Source organism: Gallinula chloropus (assembly GCF_964237585.1).
Source record: "Gallinula chloropus genome assembly, chromosome: 30".
NCBI classification, from domain to species: domain Eukaryota; kingdom Metazoa; phylum Chordata; class Aves; order Gruiformes; family Rallidae; genus Gallinula; species Gallinula chloropus.
This window is the reverse complement of record NC_140115.1, coordinates 691004-713548: the sequence shown is the minus strand read 5'-3', so window position 1 is coordinate 713548 and position 22545 is coordinate 691004. Positions and strand designations below refer to the sequence as shown.

Below are 22545 nucleotides of genomic sequence, written 5' to 3'. Positions count from 1 at the left end.
ACCATATCCCTACCTACCTCATCTACCCTTTATTTTGAACACATCCAGGGAAGGTGACTCAACCCCCTCCCTGGGCAGCCTGTTCCAGGCCCTGACAACTCTTTCAGTAAAAATTTCTTCCTAATATCTAATCTAAACCTGCCCTGGCCCAGCTTCATGCCATTTCCCTTTGTGCTATCACCTGTTACCTGGCTGAAGAGACCATTGCCCACCTCTCAACAACCTCCCTTCAGGTAGTTGTAGGTGTTGATAAGGTCTCCCCTCAGCCTCCTCTTCTCCAATCAAAACAGCCCCAGTTCCCTTGACCGTTCCTCATAGGATTTGCCCTCCAGCCCCTTCCCCAGCCTGGTTGCCCTTCTCTGCACTTGCTCGAGGACCTCAGTGTCTTTCTTATGGTGAGGAGCCCAGAACTGGACACAGCACTCGAGGTGTGTTGTGGGCTGAAAGAGCCCAGCTCAGGGCCACCAAGATTGTTAAGGGAGTGGAATACCTTCCTTATGAGGAAAGGCTGAGGGAGATGGGCCTCTTGAGCTTGGAGAAGAGGAGACTGAGGGCTGACCTTATACATGTTTATAAATATATAAAGGGTCAGATTCAGGAGGACGGAGCCGGGCTCTTCTAAGAGTGATGGTCAGTGATAAGACAAGGGGCAATGGGTACAAGCTGGAGCAGAGGAAGTTCCATGTGAATGTAAAGAGGAACTTTTAGACTGTGAGGGTGATGGAGCACTGGGACAGACTGCCCAGAGAGGCTGGGGAGTCTCCTTCTCTGGAGACATTCAAAGCCACCTGTATGATTTAGCCTAGATGATCCTGCTCTGGCAGGGAAGGTTGGACTGTGTGATCTTTCAAGGTCCTTTCTAACCCCCAGTGTTCTGTGATTCTGTGATTCTGTGGCACTACTTCTATCACCTGTTGCAAAGTCTCCTTTACCTTCAGAAGTGCCATTCCCATTTCCTTACTTTAGCGGGGGGTGGGGCTGGTGTTGGGCTTTTTACAGTGTAGGACAAAGGCATTTTCTCCTCATTCCCTTTCCTGCTATTCCAAACACACCTGCTTTTTTTCTATCCATGCCAGTCCCTTCCCTTCTGCAGATGAACAAGCTCAGGAACAACAGCTCATTCCCAGGAGCAAAATGAGCCAGCAGAAGAAGGATGAGGCAAAGCAAGATGGCCCATTCAAGACTGAACATGGCTGATCTCAGCACTGGCATAAAGGAGACCTTTCTCCTGCCAAGCACTTACTTGCACACCCCCTCAGCACCATATTGCCCCCTGCTACAGCAGGGTTATGAGGGGTTGCATGGTGTTTGGGGGTATAAACATGCTTGCGGAGTTAAGATAGGGCTGGAGAGGCGGGGGGGACACTTAGTGTTGCTGGGGGGCTGTAGGGGTTGAGGCAGGGTCTTGGGGGAAGGTATGGTGTAATTTGAAGGTGAAAAGGAAGGGGTTTGGAGGAGTAATGTGGTGCTGGTGGGTATAGAGTTTGCTGGGTTATTATTGTTTGGCTGAGGAGGCTTAAGTGGTGCTGAGGAACCCATTAGTGCTGAGGAGGTGGGGCGTGGGGGACGCAGGGTAGTTCTGTGGGGGACATGGGAGGATTTTTTGGGGGAAGGGTGGAGTTTGAGGTTTATGGGGGCATTTGAGGGGCAACAAGGCGTACTAGGTTGGTTTAAGGCTGGGCTGGATGTGGGGGTTAAATTGGGGGGAACCCATAGGTGGTTGGGGAGGTGTTTTGGGGGGAGGTATAGTACGTACTGGGGAGAGATATGTTGGGACTTGAGGGGGAAAATAGGAGGTTTGGGGTTATGGGGAGTGTTGGGGGACCACCAGTGGTGCTGGGGGTTTAACACAGTGCTGGGGAGTGAGGGGTGGCACCCGTGGGTTATGTAGGGAGCCTGGGGGTGGTGTAGGCAGTGCTGGGGGTGTATGAGTGGGATTTCTTTGGGGGGAGCAAGGGGTCAAGGGGGATACAGGGGGGTGGGGGGTGCCTGCCAGGGTGCCTGGGAAGGGTTGAGGGTGGGCTGGGGGGCAGGATGAAGGTGTGGAGGGCACCCATGATTGCAGAAGGGAGGGCATCTGGAGGGTGTAGAGGAGTGTTTGGGTGAGATATGAGGGGATTTGGAGGTGAAAATGAAGCGGTGGGGGTAATTAGGTTTTGGGGATCCACCAGGGGTGCTGGGAGGGTTAATTGTGGGGGCACCCATGCGTGATGGGAGGGGTGTGAGGATGTTGTACAAGGCTTCTGGGGGTGGATATGGGTGAATCTGTGGGGGAAAAGGGGAGGTTCAGGGTAGTAATATGGTGCTATATGTTCCAGCTATACCAGCACCCACCTTCCAACCTGTTAAACGTCCAGCAGTACGTCCCAAGCAAAAAGTTGTGAGGGAGACAGACGTTCCTGGCCTGAAACTTCCCCAGGAGTACACAAGCAGCCCCATAAACCTTGAGAATCATGAATTCCCAGCCAAGGGAACAGTCCCAACAGTGCCAGCAGTCATTATCAGGCTCTTCCATAGTCCAACATGGAACATGCTGAACGTCCAGCAATGGAGTCCCAGGGTCTCTAACACCTATTGCTGCCATTTCATTGGAGGCACCACAAGTTGGAGAGACACCTGCAAGCACATGTGGACCATTAAAAAGATGGAGTTTCCCTTCAAAAAGACCTCGACAAACCTGCACAGGTGACCTAAAACTGGCCAAAGAGGGTATTCCATGCCAATTCCATCAAGCTCAGCATAAAGGGGGCTGGTGCGGGGGAGGAGCGCAGGGCTCTGAGCTGTAGGGCCTGAGCTGTGTGGTTTGGTGAGAAACTGCACTGGGCATCATCAGTGTGATATAATTTACTATTTTTTATTGTTTGATTTTCCCTCCCTTCCCCCTGTCTCCAATCCCTCCCAGCCCACATCATCCTCACAGAGAGAACGTGGCCTCTTGATGTCCAGCTCTTGGCTGGAACAAAACCATGACAAAAGGTTCCAGCACAACACCCACACATCAAGACAGGCTCAGACATGACAGGTGGAGAACAGGCTGCAGGGAGAAGAATTTGGTCATTCCAGGAGATGCCATAGCAGTCAGAGGTGCTGAACAGGAATCTGGCCATGAGCACATTGGGCTGCACTGGGAGGAGAGTGGCCACGCAGACAAGGACCCTTCTTGTCCATCTGGACTCAGCACCAGTGAAGACACCTCTGGAGCAGTCAATCCCAGTGTGGGGCTCCCCAGTCTGGTGGAATGTGGAGAAACCCTCGCGTGGTCACAGAAAGTCTGACCAGATACAGTCAGGGGTCTTGTGTGGAGAGGCTGAGAGACCCGGGGCTTCTTTAGCCTGGGGAAGGGGAGGCTGAGGGAAGCCCTATTGTGCTACAGTGAAAGAACCTAAGAAAGAAAGTCAAGGTGAAACTGCAGCTTTGAAGGTCAGAGTGGACGTGAGGATAAAGAAATGTCATTCTGAGGGCAGTGCTGTGGTGTAAAATGTCACTTTGAGGAAGTGTGGATGAGCTGGTGGGTTTGTGTTTGTGGGAACAGCTGGCAAGGATGGAGACACAGCAGTGCAGGCAGGGACATCATGGGGTGAGAACATGGTCGGGAGGGGGATAATGTGCCTGCAGGGACACAGGCACAGGTGTGGGGAACTGTAGGATGGACTGTGGTACAGATGGCCAAGGGTGCTGAACAGGCTGAAAGGGCCAGATAGAAACAAGGTCCCTTTGGCTGTGGCTGATGGCCCTGACACAGAGGCCTCAGAGGAGAAACATTGTCCTCGTGGCCATGGAGCATCATTACCTCCTTGCACCCATGCCAGGGGAGGACACCATGTATTAAACCCCTGTCCTTCCATGGGGTCACACTGCCCACATCCCAAGGAAGAGCCCTTAGGCACAGGTGGGGGTCAGGATCTCCCTGCCCAGGGGCTGGGGGTCAGCACTTGGCATTTCTGCTTCATCAGACCAAGCCAGGGTGTCCTCAGCATCAGAGCTGCCTGTGCTTTGCCTGGGTTTGTCCTCATGGCCTCCAGTTGTCTGCTCTAACGAGCCCCTGGGGAGGCTTTGTTAGGAATGGCTCCCAGTGGGGCCTGTGAGTGCTTCAGGGTGCTTTGGGCATTCCTCCTGACTAAACTTCTTGAGAAGTTTCTTCATTCTCCTCTTGGTATCTTGAGGTCTGTAGACTCTGAAGAAAAGACACCATGGGGCTCATTAACATCCAGAAATCCCTTAAAACCATGGCTCTTCAACACATTTTAATTAAAAAAATAAGAATTGTATGACTAACTGGAGAGGTTTTATTTGAGTGTTGAAAATTTAAAAGGAGTTTTACCATGGAGGACTTTGTCTTAGGAAAAAATGTTTCTGTCACATCTCAGATCATGGAAGAAAGTTCAGCAGCATGCTGCAATGGGGGCTGGTCCTGAGGTGTCTTAAGGAGATCTGGGCAGGCAGGAAAAGCAGTCTGTTCAGATCAAAACCTGCATGGAGAACCTTGCTCTTCCCCAAGCCCAGCAGTTCCCTCCCTGGCCTCCTGGGACTCCCAACACTTTTCCTGGCATCATCTGTGCTCACAGGCACAGACAGATTTCTCTGACAACAAACAGCAGTTACACATGACACAGTTTAATACCCATGAAATCTCTCTCCTCAGCTGCTGCTACGGCCAAGCAGCGTGTGAAGGGGGTCAGCTTTCAGAGGAGATTCTCTCCCAGAACAGATTTAATCAGATACATAGGAAGGTCACTTATCAACACACTGACTTGCTGACAGAACAGTTCATTAGACTTCTGAAAGATGGGATGTTTTCCAACTCTCTGAATCTCAAAGCAGGAAATGGAGACTGAGCAGCATCTGAATGACCAAAGAGCAAGTGAAGGTGGAATTCAGTGAGGACACATCCATCTAGTCTGCTGAAAAGCTGTCCTTAGGCATGGCCACATCATCAGGAGAGGTGGAAACACCTGCATGATGATGGAGATGAAAGAGACAGACTGGAGGTAAGACAGGTAAAGGGGAAGGTTAGTATTTCTTCTGCTGCCGTGGGTACCAATACTGGTAATTCCCATTCTGCTCTTGTAGGAAAGCATTGCCACTCCAGACAAGTAGACAAATGTTTCAGGAGAAGAAGAGGTGCTTTTAAATTTTAAAAAAATAATAATAAAATAAAAGAAGGAAAAATTGTGTCCCTTTGGAGGCAGACATGCTGCAAATTGTGCATACTTTGTCATTTCGTTGTGTCTGGAGCAATGAAGACCTAGAGATACTCTGTTAGGAATAGGACTAATGTGCACCATGTAATTATAATATAGACAATCTAAAAGGAAAAAAAAATAATTCAGAAAATTAAAACCTACTAAATAGAGACTACATTGTGATTGATATGAGCAATTTATTGCTGCTTAAAATATCCACTCATCAGTTTCCACACGGCATCCTTGAGCTCCTGGTTCCTCATGCTGTAGATGAGGGGGTTCACTGCTGGTGGAAACACAGAGTAAAGGAATGACACTACCAGGTCCAGAAATAGGGAGGAGATGGAGGGGGGCTTCAGGTAGGCAAACACGGTAGTGGTTGCAAACAGGGAAACCACGGTCAGGTGAGGGAGGCAGGTGGAAAAGGCTTTGTGCTGTCCCTGCTGCGAGGGGATCCCCAGCACAGCCCTGAAGATCTGCACATAGGAGACCACAATGAACACAAAACACCCGAAAACTAAACAGGAACTAACCACAAGGACTCCAGTTTCCCTGAGGTTGGCATCTGAGCAGGAGAGCTTGAGGATCTGGGGGATTTCACAGAAGAACTGGTCAACAGCATTGCCATGGCACAGGGGCACTGAAAATGTACTGGCTGTGTGCAGCACAGCATTGAGAAACCCACTGGCCCAGGCAGCTGCTGCCATGTGGACACAAGCTCTGCTGCCCAGGAGGGTCCCGTAGTGCAGGGGGTGGCAGATGGCAACGTAGCGGTCATAGGCCATGACAGTGAGAAGAGAAAACTCTGATGAGAACAAAAATACCAAGAAAAAGATTTGAGCCACACATCCTGTGTAGGAAATGGCCCTGGTGTCCCACAAGGAATTGGCCATGGATTTGGGAACAGTGGTGGAGATGCAGCCAAGGTCAAGAACAGAGAGGTTGAGGAGGAAGAAGTACATGGGGGTGTGGAGGTGGTGGTCACAGGCTATGGTGATGATGATGAGGCCATTGCCCAGGAGAGCAGCCAGGTAGATGCCCAGGAAGAGCCAGAAGTGCAGGAGCTGCAGCTCCCTTGTGTCTGCAAAGGGCAGGAGGAGGAACTGGCTGATGGAGCTGCTGTTGGACATCTGCTGCTGTCAAGTGTGGAGACCTGTCAGAGGAGGAAAAGGCACAGTGAGTCGTTAGGGAAATCATCTTGGAGGAAAACCTCTTCCAATTCCCATTGACTCTCTGTATTCAGGAGGACTTTTGGCAGGTCCCTTTTGTGCTGGCTTAAGGAGGGTCAGCTGTGGGCTCTTGAGAACGCAGTCCTGCCTGGCAACAGTCAGTAAATAGAAGGATGGTGTGAACTCAGACTAAATCCCCTGTGGATAGGAATGAGCTTTTCAGCACTGTCACTCCAGTTTTAACCTACGGAAGATCAGAGCTTTGGAGATTTGCTTTCCTCCTCACTGCAACTGAGGACTGTTTCTTCTGTCAGAACTGCCTGACATTGCTGCTGCAGGGCCAGTGAAAAGTTTCCCTGAGTGCAGAGTGGGGAGAGCTGCTCTGTCCATCAGCCCTGGACTCAGCTGCCCTGTGCTGGGTGCTCTGTGATCACACCCTGGTATTCCTGTAGAATATCAGTGTCCGCACATGGGGGGATATCAAGGACGTCCCAAATCCACACTGCCATGGCATTCCTGGGAGGAGCTGCTTGTTTCTCCCTCCCTGACAATTGCTCTGCCGCCTGCAGCTTCCCCTGGAGATGCTTCTCTTTGCCCATGTCACCTCCTGCTCTGTGCTCACAGACCTCATCAATCCTGCCCTGTGCTCAGCTCTGCTCTGCACACCCCTCCTGGTATCAGGGCACTGCCCTGGGGGAACCTCTGTGTGTGCAGGGCTCAGGAAATCCTCTGATGTGGACATTCTTGAGGGGAGAAATTAGTTCTAATACACCGCAGTCAGCATAGCCCACAGGAGAGGAAAAGTCAAAGCAAAGACTCTGCCTGACACGAAAATGCTTCCTTGTTGCTCTCCAAATTCCCTTTGGAATTTCTCAAGGATCAGCTGGAGCTGGGAGCAAAGCTGACCCAGGCAGTACTGTTTTACTGCAGAAGGACTTTATGCTGCTTTTCCCTTGGTCACTCCCTCAACCCACAGGTCCTTTTCTATCCCCGTGGAAAGCCTAAAAGGCAGGCTGAGTGCTGACCCTGGCAGCAGCAGAGTCCCTGCCCCAGCACACAGCCCCCAGGGCACAGGGACCCTGCTCACAAGGACGGCCCTGGGCACCCCTGGGTGCACACGCTGCTTCACACCTCTGCAGCCTTGCCCAGGAGAAGACAGCTGTCCTGCCCTGTCCCTCTGATGGGGCAGAAGGACATCCCTTCCAGGCAGCACTTTCTTGCCCTATAGAGAACCTGTCCTCCTGACAGACCCCACACACTGCCCCATGTCCCAGCTTTAGAAGATCCCTCCAGGAACAGAACCTGCATTGCCCTGCACCCACAGACTCCACAGAGTGCTGTGGAGATTTCTCCTGCAGTGAGCTCTCAGCATCCATCAGCTCTCTCAGCCTCACAGGTCTCCCCTCGGTGCCTACAGGCAGTGTCCCCAGCCCTGTGTGCTTGGTAGAGGAGCTGCTCCTGGCCAGAGCTGTCTCTCTGCAGCGCTGCAATATTTCTGAGCTCCCACCGTCCATCCCAGGAGCCCAGCCCAGCTCACATCAGATAAGCAGGGGAAGACATCATACCCTTGGTTCCCTCTGGGCTCCACCCTTAACATCCAGGGAACCTACTTGGAATGACATTGAAGTTCTCACTGACGTTTCCACCCTCAGCCTGGGAGAAATCCTTGTGTCCAGCAGAGTCCTTTCTCCTGATCAAACCAGAGCTGGGCAGGACAATCACCTTTCCTTGTCTCTGCATGAGACAGAACACTCTGACAGGGACAGGAGGGTTCTCTGTCCCCCTGCAGAGGTTCAGGAGCATGGCTGCATGGAAGGTGAGAGGTGCTCCAGCAGACATGAGTGGGTTAAAGGTCTAATAGAGTGATGCTGAAAGAGGGCAGTGCCTGGGAGCAGCAGTTTTGAACCTGGTGGGGAATTCCTTTGGCCAAATGAAAAGACACCAGATGGTCACAGTTAGGACCATCCATACCCAGAGTCAGCAGATGTCCAGCAGCAGCTCCATCAGCCAGTTCCTCCTCCTGGCCTTTACAGAACCCATGGGAGCTGCAGCTCCTGCACTTCTGGCTCTTCCTGGGTATCTACCTGGCTGCTCCTCTGGGCAACAGTTTAATGATCATTGTTATAGTCTCTCCAACATTTTCTACTCCCTCAGCAGCCAGTCCCTGGCTGGCAGAGTTTGTGGAAGGATTTGGCCAGGTCATAGGGCAGTTATCACCTCCTACAGCCTGTGACTTTACAGCTGCACAGGCAAACAACCCTGGCAAACTGACACGCCACCTCATCGATGGGTGCCTTGACTACATCATCCCAATCCCATCCCCATCCCAATCCCATTCCATCTGTCCTGGATATTGCCAGGGCAGAATTAACTTCCCCAGGCAGGCAGCACAGGAGAGCTGAGTTATCCCAGGCTTTTTTCTACACCACTTGACATCACTCCCCCAGAAAAGGGGCTTGTTGGGGAGGGGCACTCCTGGTGCCTCCAGGGCAGTCAAAGTGCAGCCAAGTCATCGGGTTGGTAGTCATGTTGTGCAGTTACTGGGTCATAACTGGGTATAAGTGAAATTCACTGTGGGCTGTTCTCCTTTCATGGTGATTTGGCCAGTAAACTGTTCTTAGGCCAGCCCACGGAGGCTCTGTCTGTTTCTACTGTAGGAGTGAGTGAGCGGCATGTGCTGCTCAGCCACTAGTTGGAGCTGAACCACCACAGACCTTTTTGGAGTCCAAGGTGGGGCCTGAAGGTTTGTGATAACGGTAGAGGATGAGGTGATGGGTGCTTTCTCCTCCCCTTTTCCCTTTAGGCTTTTTACAGCATCAGTTGAGAACGTTGACTATCCCTGGGATGTTCAGACCAGCATATGTGTCTTGCTCTCTCTCCTGAATGTCTGTCTGGACCTATGTGTTACCAACAACTGCTCCAAGAATATTGCCAAGAGGTCTTCCCTGGGCTGAAGGGTCAGGGGTGGCATGGGGTGTGGGAGGGCATTAAAAATTACCTAGACAAGAAAAACAGATCCAGAGGCACTGTGGCTGCCCAGGCCTCTGAAACCACCACCACAGCTGAGCCAGAAAGAACCCTTACAACAGGCACTGGAGCTACCCGTGCCTCAGAGAGTGCAGCTCCTCCAGTCTCCCCAACAAGCACCATGGGTACTCAAACCTCAGAGGCCAACCCCAGAGCTGATCCAGACAGCCAACCAGTACACCTGTCAGTCACCTCTATCCAGAAGAAGAAATACATGGAGAAATCAGTCCTCATCTTGCAGGATGATGATGAACTGGGACAATTGCAAGGACCTGAAGGCAATATCAGAGGTTATAACCCAATCCTTGTCCTTGAGCTGAGAGACATGAGAAAAGACTTCAGCCCCTCTCTAGGGGAGCACATCATCACCTGGCGACTGCGATGCTGGGACAATGGGGCACACAGCAGGGATAAGGCAGGGAGGCCAAGCAGCTGGGATCCCTGTCCAGAGAGGAGGCAGTAACAAGGCAATTGGAAGGAAGTCTCAAGCCCTCAACCTCTGGAGGTGACTTCTATCAAGGGTAAGGGCAAGGAACCAGTGCATTGAAGATGTTGTGTATTGGACAGACAAGTGGACAACCATGGAGCAGTTTATCCATTATATGAGGGAATTAGCCATGTGAGAGATGATTTAGTGTGATCCTGATGGTCTGCAGCTCTGTGCATCCTGTGCATAGACCTCCTCTGGAGAGGGCACTTCAAAGACCCAAAAGGGTACCAGTGGGCTTTTGCAATAGCTGCCTCAGAGACAGAAGACATTGAACAAGTGTCTCTTCTGCCTGGACTGTCAGAAGACCCTGCTGATGTGGGGCTGCTAAAGGCTGAAAAACAGCGAGTACCAGTTGCTACCTGATGGTGGACGGGCAACAATACCACACCCAACAGAGACTCCCTGATTCCCATTTAGAAACTGATCATCAACTGGGCAACACAGAAGAGGAATTTTTTGAGAAAGGGAAGAAAATTATCCTAATTCTGCTAAAGCTTTGTTTTCTAATAAATAAAGCAAGGTCAAGGGACCCACTCCAGAAATCCAGTTTTTAGGACTAAAATAGCAGGATGGACATTGTGAGATCCTAGTGGATGTTATCAATACAATAGCAGCTATGTCTCCATCAACCAATACAAAGGATACACAAGCATTCCTAGGCACTGTGGGCTTCTGGAGAACGCATATCCCAAACCACAGTCTCATTGTCAGCCCTCTCTGCTGTGTAACCTGGTAAGAGAATGTTTTGCAATGGGTCCCTGAGTAGTGAGAAGCTTTTGAAGAGATCAAACAGGAGATGGTCTGTGTAGTAGCCCTTGGGCCTGTCCAGACTGGGCTATATGTAAAAAATGTGTTCTACACTGCAGCCAGGGAGAACGACCCTACCTGGACTCTGGCAGAAAGCACCAGGGGAGGCTCAAAATCAGTCTCTGTGGTTTTGGAGTAGGGGCTACAGAGAATCCAGACACTCTAACAGAAAAGGAAATAGTGGCAGCACAGGAAGGGGTTTGAGCCACTTAAGAAGTGATTGGGACCGAAGCCCAGCTCCTCCTGCCACCCCGACTGCCAGTGCTGGGCTGGATGTTCAAAGGGAAAGACCCTCCTACACAACATGTCACTCATGCTACGTGGAGCAAGTGGGTCACACTTGTCCCACAGAAGGCTTGAATAAGAAACCCCAATCACCCAGGAACCCTGGAAGTGATCACAGACTGGCCAGAAGGCAAAGATTTTGGAATATCACCAGAGGAGCAGGTGACACGTGCTGAAGAGGCCTCACTGTAAACATCAGAGGTGGAAAGCTGCTGTATGGAGTCTTACACAACCAGTTGCAGAAGCTGCCTATGGAGAAGGCAAATGCAGCCAGTTTGCAGAGGTGAAAGCCATCCAGCTGGCTTTAGACATTGCCAAAGGAGAAAAAAGGCCAAATATTACATATTTCTCTATACTATTTCCTGGATGGTGGTCCATGGCAGATGGTCTAAAAATAAATGATGTCATGAACCTCCCCAGTACTCTGTAAACGTAAGATCTGGGCATGATTTAGATGGTGTGGGAACAGGGGTGGATAATGTCCTGCTACTGGACAGACCAGAGCTCACCACCACCAGCAGGCTGCACAGCTGAGCTGAGTTCATCTGGGCTGTTTACCACACAACCTGACACCACTTCCACATCAAAGGGGCTGTTTGGGGCAGGGTTGGTCATGGCATGGTGCAGCACTGTTATTGTTGGGTTTGTAAGGTACTCTCTGTGCTATCACTGGGTGTGAGTGCAATTGGGGCTCATATTGTTGCCCTTTTATGGTGCTTTTGTCTATAAACTGTCCTTATCCCAACCCACACAGGCTCTGTCTGTTTCTCCTCCAGGAGTGAGCGAGCAGCATGTGGTGCTCAGCCATTGTTCGGGTCTGAACCACCACAGTTTCCAAGCCACAAGCAGCCAACTACTCTAGGAGAAAGTTCTTGAAAACTGTGTCCAAGGTCTTCCTGAATTCAAGGTAGACAACATTCAGAGCCCTTCCTTTGTCCAAGAAGCAGGTCACTCTGTCATACAGGGAGATGCGGTTGGTCAAACAGGACCTGCCCTTATGAACCCAAGCTGACTGGGCCTGATCACCTGGGGGTTCTTCATGAACTGGATAATGCTGCTCAGGATGATCTGCTCCATCAGCTTCTCTGGGACTGAAGTCAAACTCTCAGGCCTGTAATTTCCCTGATAATCCTTCTCTCCCTTCCTATATAGGGGGTTATGTTGTCTGATTTCCAATCTGCTGGTACCTCTCCAGTCAGCCAGGACTGATGGAAAGTGGCTTGGTGAGCCCCCTTGCCAGCTCGTTCAGCACCCTTGGGTGCATCCCATTCAGTCTGTGCACAACTCTGAGATGCAGCAGGACCATTTCCCCCCGGATTGAGGTGGGCTCATTCTGCTCCCTGTCCCTGTCTCCCAGCTCAGGGAATTGGATTCTCTCTGTACAACTGCTCCTATTACTAAAGACAGTGGCAAAGATTTCATTAAGCACCTCAGCCTTGTCCTCATCTTTCAACAATGTTTCCCCCTGAATCTGGTAGGGGATGGAGGGTCTCCCTGCTCTTTCTTTTATTTAAATGGAGGACAGATGAATTTCTAGCTGGGCTTTGGACCACCAATAAGGAGAAACTCTCATCCTGTTGTTCTTCCCTGAGCTTTACACAACACATGCTGACCCAGGAAGAGCCTGAGCAATGCCTGAGGGACAGGACCTGTCCTCCATGGGATGGGGGTCAGGGCTTGACCTTTCTGCTTCATCAAACCAACCCAGGGCTTGCTCAGCATCTGAGCTGCTTGTACATTGCCTTTGCCTACCAACCAACATGGCCTCCAATTACCTGTTCTAACGAGTCCCTGGGGAGGCTCAGCCAGCAATGGCTCTCAGAGGGACTCATTAATACTTCAGGGTACTTTGGCTTCTACTTTTGACATGGAGTTTTTTGTGTGATTTCCTCTCAGTACCTGAGCTTCAAGGACTCAGCACCAAATGCACCCCAGGGCTCATTAAATATAAAAAGGAAGCCCTAACAAGCTATGTCTCTTGACATGTAATTATCTTCAAGTCTTCAAGAGATGTACAGATCATTGAAGCTGTTTCAAAGGGAGCTCAGAGTAAAATTGATTTCTTTTTCAGGGTGTAGGTTATTATTGTCACTGTAGAGGAGAGGTGACAACCTCTGACTGAGATTGATCCAGGGTGCCTCCTAAGGAGGTCTAGACTGGTCTGAAAAAGGGTCCCTTGAGGTCTGGTGCAGTGGGGACAACCTTGCTGCACATCTCCACAAGCCCACCATGACTCTCACCAGCCAACTGGGACTTGCATCCCTTGTCCTTACATCAGGTCTCTCTGCTGCACTCCACAGTGGGGCATTACAGCCCCTCTGTACCAGCTCCCCTGCTTTCCTTAGAGAACTGGCTGCACACAGGCAGCACACAGGGAGTTATTTTCCCAACAACAGAAGAAACCTGAGAAGATCCACCATTAAATCAAACACTCCTCACTCTATGCCAAGTGCCATCTGCCACCAATGAGCTTCACCTGCCACAAAGCTTAACCATGTGACAGATGTTTTTGTGACAGTAAGGAGACTGTGAACTCACCACAACTCAAGAGCTGGCTAAAGACAGAATGAGTCAGACGACTGCAAGAAAGGCAAGGGTTTAACTCCCTGAAACTCAGAGCAGCAGCTGGATGGTTGAGAGGTGTCTGAATGGTCCAAGGGGAAGGGGAAGGGAAATCTAGAGAGCAACCAGAAACGCTAGTGTGCAGATCCACTGTTGGAACAATGGTCAATTGACTTTGGACAGGTAGAACTATGTGACAGACAGGGGAGATTAAATGCACAGCGGTCCTGTTTCAGGCCAGGCAAGAGTTCACCTCCCCAAGCAGCCAGCAGAGGTGAGCTAAATTAGCAGAGGTGACCTGAGTTAGCACAGCTGAGCTGAGTTAGTCCAGGCTGTTTTCCACACCACCTGACATCTCTCCCCCGTAAAAGGGGCTGGTTGGGGAGGGACACTCCTGGGTTCCTTAAGGACAGTCTGAATGTGGCTGGGGCATTTGGTTGGTCCTTGCACTGTGCAGTACCTTGTGATCCTTTGGTCAGTAAAGTACTCTCTGTTATCACTGGATGTGAATGTAGATTGTGATGTGCTGTTATCATTTTTTCACTGTGATTTTGTCAGTAAAGTGTCCTTCTCCCAGCCCACAGAGGGTCTGTCTGTTTCTCCTCTGGGAGTGAGCATTATAACCTGACCCTTGTACATGAGTACCAAGGGAACGGTCCTAAAATTGCCTGATGCCATTTTAGGACTCTACCAGTGTCCACCTTCAAACACACTGAACATCCAGAAATATCTCCCAAAAAAAACATGCGAGGGATGAAAGATGGGTCTGGACTACAGCCTCCCCAGGTAGCACACTAGCAGCACCAGGAACCTTGGGGCTCAGGGCTTTCCTTAGAAAGGGAACAATCCTGACAATGCCTGATGTCACTTTTGGGCTCTACCAGTATACACTTTCCAACTGCTAAACAAACAGCAATAGATCCTTAAAAAAAGCTTTGAGGGATGAATGATGTTCCTGGATTGAAAGCTCCTGAGATAATCCACAAGCAGCCCCAGTACCCTTAGGGCTCAGGGCTTTCATAGACAACAGAATCTTCCTGGCAGTGCTTGACATCATTTTTCGGGCTCTAACAACGTCCAGGTTTGAAACTGCAAAATGTCCAGCAATAAATCCCCCCAAAGAAAATCAAAGTTGGGGAGACTGTCCTGCTTTGAAACCTCACTAGGTAGCCCACTATCAGCTCCAGTTATACTTGGACTCAGGTCAGTCCTTACGAAGGGAATGGTGGTGACAGTGCCTGATGTCATTTTCAGGCTCTACCAGTGTCCAAATTCTAAACTGCTAAATGTCCACCAATATCTCCCAAAGAAAAAGTGAGAGGGTTGAAAAAAGTTGCTTGGAATGGAACATGCCCAGGTAGCCAACTAGCAGCCCTAGTAACCTTGGGGCTCAGAGATTTGCTTGCTAGGAGAACAGTCCTAAGATTTATTGATGTCATGTCCAGGCTCTGCTACCATCCAGCTTTGAAACAGCTAAAGCTCCAGCAATAACTCCTTCCTAAATAAAATTTGAGGGATGAAAGATGTTCGTAGGCTGAAACCTCCACTGTGAGAGTCAACTAGCCCCAGTAACCCTTGAGATCAGGGCATTTCTTGCCATGGGAACAATCCTAACAGAGTCTGATATCATTTTCAAGCTCTACCAGTGTCACCCTTAAAATATTCTAAATGTAGAGCAATAGTTCCCCAACCAAAGGTGTGAGGAATTAAAGAGGTTCCTGGCCTGAAACTCCCTCAGGTAGCCCATGAGCAACCCCATTAACCTTGAGGCTCAGGGCATTCCCAGACAGGGAACAGTACTAACAGGGCCTGATGTCAATTTACAGATCTACCTGCATCCACATTCAAAACTTCTACATGTAACACAATAGCACCAAAGCAAAAGGTGTGGGGACTGAATCCTCCCCAGGCACTGCACTAGGAGCACTGGTAAGCTTGGAGCTCAGGGCATTCCTAGCCACGAGAATGGTCCTAAAAAGGCCTGATTTCATTTTCGGCATCTACCTTCATCGACCTCCAAACAAGCTGAAAGTCCAGCCACAGAGTCCCAGGTTCTTTAACACCAGTTGCTGTCATTTTGTTAGAGGGAACACAATTTGGAGAGATACCTGCATGCACACATGTGCACTGTTAACAAAATGGAGCTGCACTTCAAACTGACCTTGACAAATGCTGGGATTTCCAGACCAGAAACATCAAGAAGGTTTCCAACAAGAAGAGATCTTCTCCTCCTGACCATATTTTGTCTGGGCTGGAATTAATTCTCACCTTTGGGGTTTGCAGACCCCAAAGTTCTGTGGGTTGGATTTGTAAGCAAAAAAGTCTAACTAAATGGATTTGTTCCTTGCTGAGCAGGGCTTGCACAGCATCAAGGGCTTTGGACTAATTTTGCTCCAGAAATGAGTCAACTGGGAGTGCACAAGTGCCGGGAAGGGGACAGAACAGGCCCAGCTGATCATAACTGACCAAAGGAATTATCCATACTGTATGATTACAAGAGTGAGCCCACTGTTGTGTTGCATTTTTTGTCTGCAAAGGTGGCCTGGTTTCAGCCAGGATAGAGTTGATTTTCTTTCTGGCAGTGGGTGCAATGCCGTGTTTGGGAGTTCAGATGAGAGCAGTGCTGATAACACAGGGATGGTCGAGTTGTGTCCAAACAGTCAGGGACTTGTCAGGTTTTTATGCTGCCCTGTTTCCGAGAACACGAGTTGCACCCAGGGAGCTGGGCGGGGACACAGCCAGGACACAGCCAGGTGACCCAAACTGGCCAAAGAGCGTATTCCATTCAATTGTGTCATGCTCAGATGATGGCTGGAGGGGAGAGGATCGTGCAGATGCAGGACATGGAGTTTTGGGGACTGTCCAGGTTCGGGACAGCTCTGAGCTGTTCCCCCTGAGCTGTGAGGTTCAGTGAGAAACTGCACTGTGCAGCCCCAGTTTGTATATTGTGCTACAAAGTCCTGTTGTTGTTGTCAGTCTCTCTCTGCTGGCCCAGTAGACTGTTCTTATCCCAACCCACGATGTTTTGGGTGTTTTGGTTTCCTTTTTTCTCCCTTCATCCCAGCCATAATCCACCCCCACACCCTGTTAAAGAGAGAGAGTAGCTGTGTGGTACCCGGCCCTCAGCTGGGATGAAACCATGACCAAAGGTTCCAGCACAACACCCGCACATCAAGGCAGCTCAGACATGATGGGTGGAGAACCGGGCACAAGAAGAATTTGGTCATTCCAGGGGATGCCATAGCAGTCAGAGGTGCTGAACAGGGATCTGGCCATGAGCACATTGGGCTGCACTGGGAGGAGCATGGCCACACAGACAAGGGCCGTTCTTGTCCATCTGGATGCAGCACTGGTGAGGCAACTTCTGGAGCAGTTAGTCCCGGTGTGGGGCTCCCCAGTCTGGAGAAATGGGGAGGAACACTCATGTGGGCAGTAAAAGTATGCCAAGTTACAATGAGGGGTCTTGTGTGGAGAGGTTGAGTGACCATTGCTTCTTTAGGGCGGAGAGAGGGGAGGCTAAGGGAAGCCCTGTCTGTGGTATGTGGAAAGCACATAGGGTATCAAATCCACTGAAACTGCAGCTTTGAAGTGGGTTTGAGGATAAAGAAATGTCACTGTGAGGACAGTGCTGTGATGCAAATAGTCACTCAGAGGAAGTGTGGATGAGCTGGTGGGTTTGTGCTTGTGTGAACAGCTGGTGGGGAGGGAGAGACATCGGAACAGGCAGGGACATCATGGGGTGAGATCAAGGTTGGGAAAGGTGCTGGGTGCTTGCAGCCTACAGGGAAACAGGCACAGGTGTGGGGCAGTGTGGGATGGGCTGTGGTGCAGATGGCCAAGGGTGCCAGCCAGGATGAAAGGGCCTGATAGTAATGAGGTCTTTGTCCCCTTAGCTGTGGCTGATGTCCCTGCCACAGAGGCTTCAGAGGAGACACATTGTCCTCATGGCCACAGAGCATTGTTTTCCCCTTGCACCCACCCCAGGGTAGGCCTCCATGAGTCACATCCCTGTCCTTCCCTTGGTGTCACACTCCCCACATCCCAAGGAAGAGCCCTGAGACACAGGTGAGGGTCAGGATCTCCCTGCCCAGGTGTTGGGGGTCAGCGCTTGGCATTTCAGCTTCATCAGACCCAGCCAGGGTGTCCTCAGCATCAGAGCTGCCTGTGCTTTGCCTGGGTTTGTCCTCATGGCCTCCAGTTGTCTGCTCTAACGAGCCCATGGGGAGTCTTTGTCTGTAGTGACTGTCGGTGGGGCCTGTAAATGCTTCAAGGTACTTTGGGCATTATTCCTGACTAAACATCTGGAGAGGTTTCATCATTCTTCTCTTGCTACCTTGAGGTCTGTGGACTCTGAATAAAACACACCATGGGGCTCATTAACATCGAGAAAGCCCTTACAACCATGGCTCTTCAACTCATTTTCTTTAAAAAATATAAGCCTTGTACAACTAATTGGAGAGGTTTTATTTGAGTGATGACAACTTCAAAGGAGTTTCACAATGCAGGATTTTTTCTTAGGAAAAATGTTTCTGTCACATCTCAGATCATGGAAGAAAGTTCAGCAGCATGCTGCAATGGGGGCTGGTCCAGAGGTGTCTTAAGGAGATCTGGACAGGCAGGAAAAGCAGTCTCCTTAGACCCAACCCTTCATGTAAAAACCTTGCCCTTCCCCAAGCCCACCAGTTCCCTCCCTGTCCTCCTGGGACTCCCAACACTTTTCCTGGCATCATCTGTGCTCACAGGCACAGACAGATTTCTCTGACAACAAACAGCAGTTCAACATGACACAGCTTAATCTCTCCTCAGCTGCCTGCTACGGCCAAGCAGCGTGTGAAGGGGGTCAGCTTTCAGAGGAGATTCTCTCCCAGAACAGTTTGAATCAGATACATGGAAAGGTCACTTATCAACACACTGACCTCTGACCAAACAGTTCATTAGACTTCTGAAAGATGGGACATTTCCAACTCTCTGAAACTCAAAGGAAGAACCAGAGAGCTGAGCAGCATCTGAAGAGCAAGCGGAGGTGGAATCCTGTGATCAAAGTGAAGTGCACACATTCAGCCAGTCTGCTGAAAAGATGTCCTTAGGCATGGCTGTGTCATCAGGAGAGGGTGAAACACCTGCCTGACCAGGGACATGAAAGAGCCAGACTGGTGGTGATGCAGGTACAGGGGAAGGGGAGTGTTTCTATGCAGCCCAGTAGCAGCCCCAGTATCCCTGAGGCTCAAGGTTTTCCTTAGAAAGGGAACAGTCCTAAATTTGACAAATGCTGCTTTTGGGCTCTTCCCTGTCCTTATTCAAACTCCCGAGCCACTTAATGTATATTTTCTGCCCTGTCCAACTAAGAAGGGGAGTAATAGACTGACTTTGGTGGGCGTCTGCCCTCCAGCCAGGACTAAACTACAAAAATATTAAGAACAGAAGGAGGGCCAGGGCGGATCTCCCACCTTTATTGAATGGGGGGGGAACCGTTGTGGTGGAGGATGAAGAAAAGAGGCTGATGTCTACATAGTTAAGCCTTCATCACTGTCTCCACAGCATCCTCCTGGAGAAATCTGAGCACCTTACCAGGGAGACATAATGCAAAGAGAGCACAGTTTTTTGTTACAGAATGTCTGCATCACACAAGACCATGAGATCCTGGGTTAGGAATGGGATAAATGTGAACCATGTCAGTATAGAAGAGATTCCCTTGAAGCCCCTGGTGAAGGCCATGGTCAGTAAGGTGGTTCCCCCACCGCCCATGCTGGATGATGTGGAACACTGATTCTACCTGCAGCCTGTAGACATCCCCACACTAGAGCATGTGGAGACACCTGAAGGAGGCTGTGACCTCACAGGAAGCCTCTGCTGGAGCAGGTTTGCTGGCAGGGCTGTGGAGGACCCAGGCTGGGGAAGTCTGTAACTGAAGGAGGGCACCCCATTCAAGTGACCCACCCTGGAGTAGTTGGTGATGATCTGAAGCCATGTGGGAAGGACTCACATTGGAGGGGTTCATGCAGGACTGTCTGCCATGGGTGGGACCCAATGCTGGAGCAAGGGGAGACTGTGAGGAGTCCTCCCATGAGGGGGAAGGAGCGGCCATGACAATGTGTGATGAACTGACCCCAATGCCCATTCCCTTTCCCCACCCCCTTGCCACCCAGTTGGAGGAAGGGGAGGAGTGGAGAGTGAAGTGGACCCTGACCAAAAACCGGGAGGGATATGGGGTGTGTTTTAAAGTTTGGTTCTTTTCCTTTTTCCTCATTGCTCTACTCTCTTTGGATTGGGTAATAAATTAGATGGGTTTCTTGAGAGTAACTCAGGAGAGTGACCACTGCATTAACTCTCCCAGTATTTAACCTGACCCTTTCTTACATCTTCTCTCCCGTATTCAGCTGAGGATGGGGAGTGATAGAGCAGCTTTAGTCAGCACCTGGGTCAACCCACCACACGTTCAACAAGAGGTTGAAGAGGAAGAATAAGTACATAGGGGTGTGGGGTCAGTGCTCATAGGCTGCAGTAATGATCATGAAACTCTTGCCCAGAAGAGCAGCCAGGTAGATGCCCAGGAAGAGCCAGAAGTGCAAGAGCTGCAGCTCCTGTGTGTCTGCAAAGGCCAGGAGGAGGAACTGGCTGATGGAGCTGCTGTTGGACATCTGCTGCCTCTGGCTATGGGAAAATGTTGCAGAAGTAAAAGACAGAAGTCAGGAGAGATTTATATACAAGGAAAATTCAAATGTTGCCTTTGTGTCACAAGCTCCTAGGTATGGATGAGGAGCTGAAGCCTCTTCCATGGGCCAGTGCTGTGTTCCCTTCCAGCACCAGGTCTGCAAAGCAAGGATGAGGGGTCTGGAATAACTGGACTGACTCCTTTCTTTTCACAGGGGACAAGAGTTGCCTCCCTGTCCCTGTCTGGGGGTCCTGTATCATGGGAAGACAAGAAAAGGGAATTGTGCTGCCCAGCTCTGGTTTGATCAGCAGAAACAGCTCTGCTGGACACAAGGATTTCTCCCCAGCCAAGGGAGGGAACGTCAGAGAGGACTTCAGTATTTTTCCAAGTTAGTTCCTTGGAGCTCCAGGGACACCTTGCAGGAGCCTGTGGGGAATGGAGTGTGTGATGTATTCACCTGCTCCTCTGCTGGGAGCTGGGCTGGGCTCCTGGGACAGTGGGAGCTCATGAAACATTACAGCGCTGCAGAGAGACAGCTCTGCCCAGGAGCAGCTCCTCTGCCAAGCACACAGGGCTGGAGACACTGCCTGTAGGCACCGAGGGGAGACCTGTGAGGCTGAGAGAGCTGACGGATGCTGAGAGCTCACTGCAGGAGAAATCTCCACAGCACTCTGCCTGGTATGTCTGTGGGTGCAGGGCAATGCAGGTTCTGTTCCTGGAGGGATCTCCTAAAGCTGGGACATGGGGCAGTGTGTGGGGTCTGTCAGGAGGACAGGTTCTCTACAGGACCAGGAAGTGCTGCCTGGAAAGGATGTCCTTCTGCCCCATCAGCTCTCTTTTCCTGGGCATGGTTGCAGAGGTGTGAAGCAGAGTGTGCACCCAGGGGTGCCCAGGGCTGTCCTTGTGAGCAGGGTCAGCACTCAGACTGGCTCATGGGCTTTCCGCAGCGATAGAGAGAGCACCTGTGGGTTTGAGGTGTGACCCAAGGAAAAGCAGCTTAAAGTCCTCCTGCTGTAAGAAAGTGCTGAATGGGTCAGCTTTGCTCCCAGCTCCAGCTGATTCCTGAGAAATTCCAAAGGCACTTGGAGGAATAACATCAAGGAAACATTTTCCTGATGCTTTCCTGATTATCCTTAGTCTTTACTTTGACTTCTCCTCTCCTGTGGGCTGTGCTGACTGTGGTAGATGAGAACTTATTACTCTCCTCAAGAATGTGAAATGAAAGCACAATTCTCATTGAGATGGAGCTTTTCCTGAGCCCTGCACTGGGGCAGTGCCCTGATGCCAGGAGGGGTCTGCAGAGCAGAGCTGAGCGCAGGGCAGGTTGGATGAGTTCTGTGAGCACAGGGCACAAGGTAAAATGGGCAGAGAGAAGCAGCTGCAGGGACAGCTCCAGGCAGCACAGACATTTTCAGGGAGGGAGAAGGAGCTGCTTCCAGAAATGCCACCCAGCACAGATTCTGACCCCAGGATTGTGTGGCTTACTAATGAATCTTTGGATAGGCTTCTATAGAGAAAAGAAACCCCTGACTGTATTTCAGTCTGTCCCTGTCGTTCCAGCTTTGTCTGAATAACTGGGGCATAGGGTAGCTGACACCATGGCTGATGGACAGAGCAGCCCTCACCACTCTGCACTCAGGGGAAGGTTTCACTGGCACTACAGCAGCAATGTCAGGGAGTTCTGAGAGGAGAAACACAGGAGAAAACCAAAGCTCCAAAGCTCTGCTCTGCCCTCAGATTAAACTGGAGTGACTGTGCTGAAAAGCTCATTCCTATCCACAGGGGATTTAGTCTGAGATCACACCATCCTTCTATTTACTGACTGCTGCCAGGCAGGATTGAGTTCTTGAGAGCTACAGCTGACCCTCCTCCCAGCAGTGGCCCACTCAAGCCAGCACAAAACAGACCTGCCATTAGGGACCTGGAAAACTCCTCCAAAATACAGTTTTTCCTCAGAGAAGAGTTCCCTAAATTCTCACTGCCTTTTCCTATTTGGACAGGATTTTGCCTGCAAAAACATATGTCCAACAGCAGCTCCATCAGCCAGTTCCTCCTCCTGCCCTTTGCAGACACACGGGAGCTGCAGCTCCTGCACTTCTGGCTCTTCCTGGGCATCTACCTGGCTGCTCTCCTGGGCAATGGCCTCATCATCATCACCATAGCCTGTGACCACCACCTCCACACACCCATGTACTTCTTCCTCCCCAACATCTCTGCTACTGACCTTGGCTGCATCTCCAGCACTGTTCCCAAATCCATGGCCAATTCCTTGTGGGACTCCAGGGCCATTTCCTACACAGGATGTCTGGCTCAACTCTTTTTTTGTATTTTTGCTCTCCACAGAGTACTTTCTCCTCACTGTCATGGCCT

At 50.6% G+C, this 22545-nt stretch overlaps 1 protein-coding gene across 1 annotated transcript; it reads right to left on the bottom strand.

The window, feature by feature from the left end:
• Positions 1 to 5380: 5380 nt before the first annotated feature.
• LOC311202413 (olfactory receptor 14A16-like) lies at positions 5381 to 6313 on the bottom strand (the record flags this gene model as incomplete). The annotated part of the gene is made up of 1 exon (XM_084277002.1): positions 5381 to 6313. The coding sequence occupies one exon, from the start codon at positions 6311 to 6313 to the stop codon at positions 5381 to 5383; it is 933 nt and encodes a 310-aa protein (XP_084133128.1).
• Between the last annotated feature and the right edge of the window lie 16232 nt (positions 6314 to 22545).